The sequence below is a fragment of the Musca domestica genome, unplaced genomic scaffold (genome assembly GCF_030504385.1).
Source record: "Musca domestica strain aabys unplaced genomic scaffold, Musca_domestica.polishedcontigs.V.1.1 26, whole genome shotgun sequence".
Taxonomy (NCBI): domain Eukaryota; kingdom Metazoa; phylum Arthropoda; class Insecta; order Diptera; family Muscidae; genus Musca; species Musca domestica.
Window position 1 is genome coordinate 8,770,058 of NW_026712283.1, and position 12,665 is coordinate 8,782,722.

General features: G+C 31.8%; 1 protein-coding gene across 1 annotated transcript in view; it reads left to right on the top strand.

The window, feature by feature from the left end:
* The window catches only part of LOC101889288 (putative neural-cadherin 2), a gene marked incomplete at its 5' end in the record, with an annotated part of 126,667 nt that overhangs the window by 10,666 nt on the left and 103,336 nt on the right, over positions 1-12,665 (top strand). The window contains one exon of the mRNA XM_020034746.2: positions 6,835-6,999. Coding sequence (XP_019890305.2) covers positions 6,835-6,999 — 165 coding nt within the window. The remainder of the gene's footprint in view (positions 1-6,834; positions 7,000-12,665) is intronic.

A 12,665-nucleotide genomic window follows, 5' to 3' on the forward strand; every position in this document is an offset into this window, starting at 1 on the left:
CTTCTTATGTATCGTCCAACACAGTAAAGAGCTTAAATAAAATGTTTGAGCACCGTAGATGAGCTATGTAAATTCTGTAAGGGCCACTCGTGCACAAAAACTGATTTGTTTTTCAAACTGATAGATTAAAATCCTCTTATTTCACCCTTTTCCCCCAAACATCAAACATTAGAAGATTAATACAAAATTTTGCAAAAATCGCCTTAAAGCCCCCCAAAAAAGTGCAAATTGATTTTTAAGCTATTTTAAATGAACTTGAAAACAAAAACCGCTCACACACACACTCATGACAGAAATCTCAAATATGACCCCAAAAATGTCACCCGAATGTCGAATAAGTCGAAGAACAACAGCCAAAACATTCCCTCCAAAAAAAAAAAAAGAGGTCATCATCTTCTTCCCAGAGTGCAATGCACTCAAGCACTTTCTGTCTACTTTAAAAATACATTATTCATAATTTTTTTGTGTGTCCCATACATTTGCAAAGCTAAGTCTTCCGTAGCCAGTAACAGAAATAATGCAGAAATAAAAAGTTTTTGTAGAGAGAAAAAAACAGACTTTTTAACGTAAAACATTTTTCATTTGTAAGTAATTTTGGAGTTTTTGCTGTTTTTTGGCAACGCCAGTCGTAAAACATGGCAACTATTTGCACACAAATCTATGTGTGGAGAGATGAGTGTGTGTGTGTGTGTTTGGCTTTATGCTTTTGAGTTTTTAGCATGTGAGAGCTAAAGATTTGTCGAACGAAAAAGAAAAATGTGTGGAGATGACAAAGTAAAAAATCCCATTAAGTTTGGTCAAGATGACTGCTATGCATCCTTCGCTATTGAGGAAAAAATGTGAAAAATTGAAGGAAGACTTTAAATCTTTTATACAAAATCAAAAATTTTTAATCAACAAATTAATCTCAAAAAAAAAAAAAAGAACAACAGGACCTCGGTGTTTCCTCTCTTAGAATACATATAAGTCGATTTAGCAGCCTTTTCCATTATATTCGAATAGTACGTAGAAGTGGAAAAAGAATGGTAAATTGTGGTATGGTGTGGGATTTAAATAGCGTGTAGCGAACAGAAAATTTAGAAAGCACAAAAAACACAGCAGCTTCCGCTAATGTGATTTTTATTCCACAAAGAGTTTTCGCGTGTCTTTTGTGAGATTTGTAAATTAGCAGACAAATGCATGAACATTATTATGTTAATATACCCAAAAGTTGTCGAGTATTTCTTAAAATAAAATCCAAAAAAAGAGAAAATATGCATATTTGATTGGGCTGAGGTTTTAATGGGTTTGAATGAGAAGAGAAAACCTACCGAATGGTTTGGCTGTTGATTCAGTTCTAATTTTATTTTTAAAATATGTTTCTTACGTACTACTGAAACTAATCTAACTTAACCTAGTCGCAGTCACATAATTGTTCTTATCTATTCTTATATTGAATGGAGAACATTGCGGGGCTGCTTATCATTTCATTCTAGTGGTCTTGTGCATCTACTGAGCGCATCGACATCTGTGCGTGTGGTTCATAACCTTTATTATCTGACACATTATCGTATACGTCACCGCACAAGATCACCGAATTGTTCACATGTGGTATTTTATGGCGGCTGGGAAATATGTAATTTTTGAATATTGATTGTTTATTTCCAGTTTTTCCCAGCGCCTCAACCGCACTCAAAAGTATGTACAAAGTATTTTGTACAGGGTTCTTAAAGGATTATTAACAAAAAGAACTTGTACTTTTTTAAAAGTCTATCAGAAATATGAATCCGGATTATATACGAAATTTTTTTGAAGGTTATCAATGCAAAAAAGTGGGTTTTTTGAAAAAAAATTATATGATGGACTGTCAAGTACGCTATGGTTATTTTTAAGAATTTTGTTTGAAAAAATTTATTATTGCAAGGGTAATAGATATTTATATTATTTTTGAAGAATTCTCAAATCTATCAATGCGGATGTCAAATCAAAGTATGACACATTATTATTGAAACGACGATTTTTAAGAAAAAATGAGAAGTTGCAGAGCTATGAATAGGACTTGATAGAATATTTTTTTAAGAACTTCAAGGAAGTGAATTTAAAAAATAATTAATAATTTTTATAAAAAATATAAATAATAATAATAATAATAATAATAATAATAATAATAATAATAATAATAATAATAATAATAATAATAATAATAATAATAATAATAATAATAATAATAATAATAATAATAATAATAATAATAATAATAATAATAATAATAATAATAAAATAATAATAATAATAACAATAATAATAATAATAATAATAATAATAATAATAATAATAATAATAATAATAATAATAATAATAATAATAATAATAATAATAATAATAATAATAATAATAATAATAATAATAATAATAATAATAATAATAATAATAATAATAATAATAATAATGATAATAATAATAATAATAATAATAATAATAATAATAATAATAATAATAATAATAATAATAATAATAATAATAATAATAATGATAATAATAATAATAATAATAATAATAATAATAATAATAATAATAATAATAATAATAATAATAATAATAATAATAACGACTTTCAGGGCCAAGCTTATGTTTTTTCTAATAATGAGGAATTTTACACATACACATAAACGTGGATTTTATAAGAATATTTTTAATACTTTCTGTGAATGAAAGTTTAAAGAATACTTTTCTTAGGACTTTCGGAGCTATAAACGTGGAAAAATGTTTAAGGGCTTTCTAGTATCAGAGCTTCATGTGAATGCGAATCTTTAAAGAACTTTTTCAAGAGCTACTTCGTGATTTTTTTAAAAAATAAAAATTATGGTCTTTCTGAGCTACATATATGGATCTTATACCTTATGCCACACTGCGGGTATAATGTTATTGTAAATTTGTTTGTTCTGAGTCAATTTATGCATATCCGTCCGTCCATGTATTTTTGTAAACAAAGTATGGTTTGCATTTATTGTCCGATCGAGATAAAAGTTTCCTGGTGCAACAAGGACACAAGGATGAACCCTATGAAAATTTTTAGAATTTGAATATAGCTCCTAAATATATCTTTATCCGATTTCACGTTTATTGTGCACCAAATGGTGTTGATTTTGGCTCAAATGACCAAATTCAGGCTAGAATCAAGTATGTAAAATTTGTATTTTCTTATTATTATTTTTCAAACCTTATGAATGTGGTTGTCAAATCAAACTATGAAATATCGCGAACGCATTATAATTTTAGCACTTCCAGATCTATGAAATTGGGGATTTGAAGAATATTTATTAAGGACTTAAAGGGCTATGTATTTCTTCAGAAAAAAAATTGAAGGACTTTCAGCGATACAAACGTTGACTTTTAAAGAATAATAAATTTTGCACAGAGCTATAGACTAGGATTTTTTAAGAATAGTTTTTAAGGACTTTTAGAGCTGCAAAGTGGAATTTTTAAGAATATTTGTTAAGGTCTTTCGAAGCTGGAAACGTGAATTTATATAAGAATATTTTTAAGGACTTCCAGAGGTAAGAACGTGAATTTCTATAAGCATATTTTTTAAGAACTTTCAGAGCTAATAACCTGGATTTTTATAAAAATATTATTCTATGGACTTTCAGAGCTATGAATATGGATTTTTATAAAAATATTTTTAATGACATTCAGAGCTAAAAATGTGGATATTTAAGGATCATCATAGCTATAAACTTGAATTTTTATACCCTACAACACTATGTGTTGGGGGTATTATAAGTTTGATTGGGTCAAAAATTATGTAACACCACGAAATTTCCCACATAGGAAAGTATATATGGATCTTCCTATCTCGCCGAGCTGAGTGGATCTAGCTATGTATGTCCGTCCGTCCGTCTGTCCGTCTGTCCATGTTAATTTGTAATCACTCTACAGGTCGCAATTATGGCCCGATCTTCACGAAATTTAGAATGGAGGTGGGGTTAGGGTCAGAATAGAACCCTATTTCTTTTGGAGATGATCGCCAAATGTTTAGGGGTTGAAATGGACCAAATACTGAAAAAATGTCGGATTTTGCAGTAGCTATACAGGTCGCAATTATAGGCCAATCGATGCGGAATTTCGCATGTAGCTAGAGTTTAGGGCGGGGAAGCAGCCTACCAATTTGGGTGGTCATCGGATAATATTTAGCGGGTAAAATAGACCATATCTTTTTTGTTGAAAAATTCAAAATTTTTCATTAAAGCGCGAATATTTTAAACCCCGGCGAAATCTCAAAGCCATGACAAGGTTACTTCTGATCTTTACATTGATGTAAAGATCCAAAAAATCGAATATATAGCAAATATATGCGATATATATGTCTATCAAAGAAGATATGCTAGAAAGATCTCATATATGTCGAAAACGGCTGAACTGATTTCGACAGTTCTCATTAATTCAGAACGGCCTCTTGGCAGGAAAGGAAAAACGTCTAAAAAACGCATACAAATATCTCTCTAAACATAAAAATATTGATTTTGTAACATTTTCTCATATCTAAGTAGTTAGGATATCAGGATATCATATACAGATCGCATTTATGGCCCGATCCTTACGAAATTTTGCATGGGGATAAGATGAGAATCAGAATAGAAGCCTACTCTTTTTGGAGATGATCGCCATATATTTAGGGGTTGAAATGGACCAAAAACTGCAAAATTGTCAGGAGGTCGTTATTATCGCCCGATCCTCACGCACATTTGAAAGGGGGTTACCGGACATTGCAAAAGCCAAGCCGTTTTGGATGGCCATCCAAAAATATTCAATGTGTGAAGGAGTTTGCCAACTTTTGTAGACAAAATACGAAAATGTCCATTCCAGTGACTTTTTGGAGAATTCACAAACACAGGGAAGACGCACTTCTATTTCGTTAACGCTGATTTCGTTGAAGAATATAGTCAAATGTCTGTATCTCATATAGATGTGTTTCAGTCAAAAACCAATAATAAATGTTAATCTTTTGCCACTTCTGAGAGATTATAGGTCTATGGGAAATATTGGTTCCAAATCTAGTGCAACATCTACCAATAAATTGGAAATGAGCAAATTAGTTTAAGTTGCTATTATTTGAACATTAGAGAACGAAACCTGATGGTTTTCTTTTATTATTTGTCACAATATCTTGTGGAATTCCTTCGAGTATCTCGCCTATATAAACAGTATCGTTATTATAGTGTTGTAGGGTATTCAACGGTCGGGCCCGCTCGACTGTAGCCTTTGCTTACTTGTTTAATAATATTTTTAAGGACTTTCAGAATTATGGATTAGAATTTTTAAGGACTTCCAGAACTAAGAACGTGGATTTTTAAGAACAATTGTTTAAGGACTTTGAGATCTATGAATGTGGATTATTAAGAAATATTGTTTAAGGACTTTGAGATCTATGAACGTGGATTTTTAAGAAATATTGTTAAAGACTTTCAGATCTCTGAACGTGGATTTCTAAAAAATATTTTTAAGGGCTTTTGCTGCGTGACAGATTTAAATTCGTGAATATTTAAAATTTAAAACAAGTTAGAAAATATCATTCGGTTTTGCCGACAGATGTATACCCTCAGCCAATGTTCGGTTATTTAAATATATTTTGACTTCTATTATGATTATTCAAATTGTTGACCCTCTATGGAGTAGGTTCCGAAAGAATAGGCTAATATTGTCCATTTCGTATTGGACTCTAGTAAATATGATATAAATATTGCGACGGGTCAGATTTGGACTATATCTGGCTTCTTCCTTCGCTTTATATGAGATATGTGATAATTTATAGAAAATGTAGGAATAATGGGATGCGTGCAATTTCAAGGGAATCGGCTGCTTATTTCTGATTGGAAAACTGTTTTGTTTTGTAAACCAGGTAACAGAAGGAATGGTCCGAGCTCTACCATCTCCATAACAGGTCTTGTGTTGATAAAAATATTGAGATGTGACAAGTCCGAATGTAATCAGATGTTAATTTCGTTTTTATAAGTTTCGAGGATATTCAAAATGTTGACCAATTGTGGGGAAGTACCAGAAGGAGTGGACCAATACATCCCATGTTCACAGCGGATCTTGAGTTAGTAGAAATAATGGAATGTGTGAAATATGAATTGAACCGGATACTTATTTCTGATTTTATGATAGTTTTGGTTATTCAAATTTTAACCCTTTGTGGGGGAGGTACCAAAAGGAGTGGTCGGATCTCTACCATCTTCACGATCTTACGTTGATGGAAATATTGCGATGTGCCAAGTCTGAATGGAATCGGATATTAATTTCGCGTTTTATGAATATTCAAAATTTCGACCCTTTATGGAGAAGGCACTTGACGGAGTATACCAATCTTATCCATTTTTGAACCTGACCTAGTACTGAAGCAAATATTAGGATTTACAAAGTTGGAGCAAAATCGGACTATTGTTTCTCTTTTTGTGCAGAATTTTTTTTTTTTTTTTTTGTGAAAATTTCGACCCTTTGTGAGGGAGCTACCTGAAGGAGTGAGCCGATATCTTACATTTTAAAATCAGACCTTTTGTTAATAAAAACATTGTCACAGTTTGGTACGGTCTATGAGCTCGAAACATAACTGGACCGTAATTTTAAGGCTACTGCGGCTTTAACAAGACGGATTGAGATTTTTTTATTTACTTTTTTTTTGTGGGACCATGACATGGTCTTCTTCAAATATTAAAGTATATTTATAACAGTGCTATAAATTCAAATAAAGATTTCCATTTTCCATTTGTTGTAATTTATATACCAAATTTTAAAAATACATTTTTATCTACTTAAATGTTTAATAACATTTAAATTTTTTTTCTTCCCTTACAGTACGAGCTAAAATTGGAGGCGTCACGTAATCGAAAAACCAATTACACCACCGTTATAATAAATGTACGCGATGTTAATGATAATCCACCGACATTTGATCGTCAAACATATCGTACACAAATTACCGAAGAAGATGATCGTAATCTACCAAAACGTATATTACAGGTAAGTTTTCTGACACAAAATCATAGTTTATACATGTTGTAAGGCACAAGCATTGGAAAGGAGAAGAAAACGTATTGTTTTCTAAAAAAAACTTCAAGTTTTTGAGAATAACTCAAAAAAACTGCAATTACCCTGGTCAAACTTTTAATGCCAACATTAAACAGGAGGTAAAGGAAATTTTTAAAAAAAACGTGGGAAAGTATGGTTGCGTGGTTTAAAGGGGTTTCACTTTAAACTCTGAATGAAATGCTATGAAAAATTTTACTCAAAATATAAAAGCAGTGGTGCCATTTTATAAGGGCTATAAAAAACTGAACCTACATGGATGACTTTTAGCTGGAGGGGTTATGAGTACTAAATTGCAAAATTGAAAAATTGTTTTTGAAATCTAGAATTATATCGGGAGATACCGTTATATGGAGGCTGTAGGAAAACTTGAACCTCTTCGGACAACGACTGTACCAAGTTGACATCTATTATGAAGAGTTAAAAAATTTTAAATTTTTTTTTGAAAAAAAAAAACGAGGACAAAATATATACAGGGTGAGATAAAAAAATGCAACAAAGTCTAACGGCATAATTTTTACATTTTTTTAATTTTATTGAATAAAAGCAAAAAATGCCGGAAATAGCATCAAATTTTAGAAAAGGTTTAGATTTGCTCCATTTCCATTCACGGCGAAGCACTTGCTTGAGTTAATCGACACTGTGGTATTTTTTAGTGCAAAATATTTCAGAGACAATAGTCCAACGGATTGGTATCCGTAGATTTTGGTGGCCATTGTGCGCTGGAAATGAAGCGAGAAACCTCATTTTGTAACTAATTCTTGAATGGCGCCTGCTTAGTGTAATGGTGCTGAGTCCTGTTGGAATGTCCAAGGTCTGCGGCCAAAATGTTTGCGTGCCCAAAGCTATAATACACCCTCCAGAGAATTTTCGCGACAATATTCGGCATTTATTCCGATGCCACGGTCGATTAATACGAGCGGAAAGCGACCATCGGATGTTATGGCTTGAGATCTGGTGGCCAACCGAAGGTACATATTTTCAGCTGACCTGAAAAAAAAAACGGTCAGTTTGTTTGTTTACAGACTGCTGGACAACGAATGTTTTCTCATCGGAGAAAACCAAATTCCACATCACCACATTCCCACCAGTTCACCACAGTCGGCCAAGCGAAGCAAATCTTTAGCTCTTTTTAGTCTATTTTCTTTCTGTTGCGGTGTAAGTTCTTGCACTTTTTGGAATTTCAATCGCTTTACCCGAACTCATTTTTCAATATTTGCCGAATGGGATATTGCGATATATTCAACTCACGAGCCATTTTTCGGCCATCGCGACGAGGGTTTCGATCAAGTCGCTTTTTTACTTTTCGAACCATTTCTGTTTTCCTCCATCCATTTTCTTGACGTCGGGTTACTCTACCAATGTCACTATAACGAGCGATGGTATGAGACATAAAAGATTCATTCACATTTAAATGCTGGAGTGATCCACCGATAGCCACTTGTGGTTTTCCAGCCAAGTATATAGAAATCACACTATCACGCTTGAATTCTTTTTTTTTTTTTTTTTTTTTTTGGAAAATTCTCACCAAAATGCTTTCGAACGTTTTTAGCAATTGGTCTGTTCCAGAACTGCAAGAATTTGAAAGTTTTTACTTCGATAACCGATTTTCCCTTTATTCAAATATAATGAGCTTTCACTGGAATAATTTTAACTGCTGTCGGACGAGTGGCTTTGACATGACAGCAGTCTGAAGTTGGTTGCAGTTTTAACATCTCACCCTGTATGGTCGCCATATACCATCTTTCCCAGACCAACCTTGTCGCAACATTTTTAGTTTCCAGATATTTCTGTCGACTTTTTTACATTTCAAAAATAAATCATTCAAACAATTCTACATCATGACCTCAAATTATAAACCTATAACCTAATTCCAACAGTTTTAAATCCAATTAGAAAAAAAACTAAACTGCGAAATAAAAGAGTTAAAACACACAACATGAATATTCGTTTGTAAATTATATCAATCAATCAACTGTTCATCAATTTGCGAAAATAAAAAATAACTCTGTGGTAAAAAAAGAAAAAAAAACATTGATTTATCCGACAGCTGGCAAAAAAGACAACAGCGAAACGGAATGGAAACAACACATTTTGATTAGTTGCAGAAGCAAATTGCATTAAGATTTGGTAACATAACCAAACATTGCCGATGAATGTTCGATATTCGATCTGACTGACAAATCACATTCAATTTGTATAAATTTATATCATCATATCACGATGATTGATATGAAATTCAATTCCAAATCGGGTAGTTTTTTCTTTATTTTTGTTTATTTCAAATGCAATTCACCGAGAATTTGATAGCGAGTGATGGTTCATTGATGATGGCTGGAACTGAAAGCAATTCCATTATCGCCAATTTTTTTAGTTTAAAATAAAATAAAAAATATAATCCTTTGAATAAATAATATTTGTTTTTTTCATAATGAAATTTTGAAATGTGAAAAAATAAATAATCAAATATCAAATTATAGCCCACTGAGAAGCTGTTGATGTAATTTTCAACCATCGAAATGTTAATATTAGTTTCTTCCTTCCCCGATATTTACCCTGCTCTTTGGTGAGGAATCAAAAGAATTAAGAAATGATTAGAACTTTAAAAGTTGGACCGAATTTCTATAAATATTTTTTAAGCACTGCAGTACTCAAAAGGAGAATTTACTATGAAAATGTTAAAGGATTATAATGAAGAAAGGCTAGGAAATAATTTTACATGCCAATAAGCATTGTTTTTTTTTTTTGATAATTTTTTTAAAGACTATCTGATTGTGAATATTTTATTTTTTAATCGACAAGTATTTATTATATATGTTTTTGAGGACTATAAGAATAATATTACTAAGGCTTCCAGGACAATAACCATGAAATGGTTCTAATTTTTTTTCTTCATAATATTAATATATTATATATATATATAAAAATATTTTTTTCACGGAATTTATTTTTAATTTTTTTTTTAAGAATTTGCTTAAAGAATGTAATCTCGGACCTCTTCTGAATATATCCTCAAGGACTATTACTGTCGATAAGAATAATTTAATACAATTTAAATTTTTTATTTTACATTTTTCAAGAATATTTTTGAAAGGATTTTGAACGTGTATTTTTACAGATAAGGATATTGAGCCGTTGTTTTTATACATATTTTCCAAGAATATACGGTAAAGGATTTCGGCCCTGTATTTTCATTAACATTTTTCAAATGGGATTTTTAATAGCATTCACCACATAAATCGGGAACTACAAACGTGGATTTGTTTTTTAGAGGACGTCAAGGACTATAATCTCGGAAATTGTATTCAAGGCCTTTTAAGACTAAACCGGAGTTTAATTGTAGATATTTCATAAATATTTTTTTCAAAGGATTTTTTTTTTTTTTTTTTTTTTTGAAATGACCATAAATCCGGTTTTATAAATAATTTGACGAAGACTTTTAGGATTTTTTATAAATATTTTTTTTTTTTTTTGGCATTTTTAGGGATGGTGATCTTGGACATTTTGTACATATTTTTTCTAAAACTTTGTGGATTAAAACTGTAGACTTTTAAATAATATTTTAACTTCCTGCAATAAATATCAAACTTCCCGAAAAATATTAATAAACAAAAGTATCAAAATCTTAGAAAGTCTTATAAACAAGTAAGAAAAGGCTACAAAACCCTTATATCTAAATCCATTTTGGAAGATTTCGCTTTTAAAATGATATCATAGAGTACTGCCCAGATATTACACTTATCTTTTTGACCAGTGACATTTGCCCAATATTAACGCACTCTATCAGATTTTTTTTTTTGGTTCATTTGACCCCTAAGCATTTTGCAATCATCCCCAAATGTAAGAGGCCCATTGTATCTCTACATTTTGACCCATCTACACGATTTGCTTGTCTACGATATTTGGCCATATTGGTCAACTAACTCAGCCTTAAAAATCCAGAAGTTCGCCTTTTGTGTATTTTGTTAGTTATTTTCATCGTTTCGGTAGAATGGAAATGTTGGTATTTTTTCACAAGAAAAATAGTGACCCATTCTTCCCTCTGTCCTAAACTCTAACTTCATGTGAGATTTCGTGTCCTTCGGTTTCTATTTGTGACCTTTATAACGGCTGCAATATTAGTAACATTTTCAGTTTTTGGTCCATTTCAACCCCAAATATATTGCGGACGTCTTTAAAATAAATAGGCCTAGCCCTTCTGAGCTTAACCCCACCCTTATGTGCGTGCGAGACCGACTATGTTATACCCTACAACATGCTTCTAACATGCCCCTTATGTCCAAATCCATATTGGAAGATTTCTCTTTTAGAATTAGGAAATTTTTGAAATTAGGATACTTTTGAAACTAGAATTTGGAATGTCCCTAGTCATTTGCCCAATATTTATGTACTCTGTCGTGATGTTAGTTGTTGTATTCGATTTTACGGCTAAATATAATCCAATGGTCATGCAAAATGCCAGAATTCTTTCCTGTCCTTAACTCTCTTCTCAGGCGTGTCGATTGGCTTCCATTGTGTGATCAGGACATTTTTTCTGTTTTTGGTTCATTTGAACCCTTAAATATTTTGCGATCATCTCCAAAAGCAAGAGGCCTCTCTGTATCCCTAAATTAAGACTCATCTATATAATTTGCCACTAGTTCGCCTTTGGTGAATTTCGGATATCGCCTGTAAGTAATGCTGGTATTTTTTCACACAAAATTAAAGGTCAATTGTACCCGCTGTCCTAAACTCTAGCTTTATGCGAGATTTCGTGTCATTTGGTTTCGATTTGTGACCTTTATAACGGCTGAGCCCAATCCTACCCTTGTGAAAATTTTCGTGAGGATCGGACGATATTTTCAATCCTTATATAAAAACCCCAACCTGTGTTGTAAGGTGAAAAAACATTACAAAATATTATAAGTCAAATTCAAAAAATCGCATGCGATAAAAAATATAAAAAAAATGAAAAATGTCACAAAATCTATATTAACATCACTCTTGGCACTTTATGCCAAGAGGGCATTCTGGATTGACAAAATATGTCAAAATCGGTCCAGCCTTTCTTCAGATATAAGTATTCTATCTAACATCCCCTTCCTTTGTAGATACACATTGTATATATTTCGCCATCAGAATTGTCTGTTCGTCGATATGCGATTTCGCCGGGATTAAAAATATTCGCGGTTTAATGGAAATTTTGACTTTTACTTAATAAAAATGTTATGGTCTATTTCACCCACTAAATATTACCCGATGACCGAATTGGAAGGCTTCTGACCAGCCCTATGCTAACTTCCGCTTCGATTGGTCTATAATTTCAACCTGTAGAGCAACTGCAAAATCAGGAAATATTTCAGTTTTTGGTTCATTTCAACCCCTAAATATTATGCGATCATCTCCAAAAGTAATGAACTTCTATTCTGGCTCTAGCCCCACCTCCATTCAAAATTTCTTGAAGATCGATACATAATTGCACATCGCATAATACAAATTGACATTGACAAACGGACGAACGTACATATATAGCTAGATCGACTCAGCTCGGCGAGATAGGAAGATACCTAAATACTTTCCTATGTGGGAAACCAATATTTCGAGGTGTTACATAATTTTTG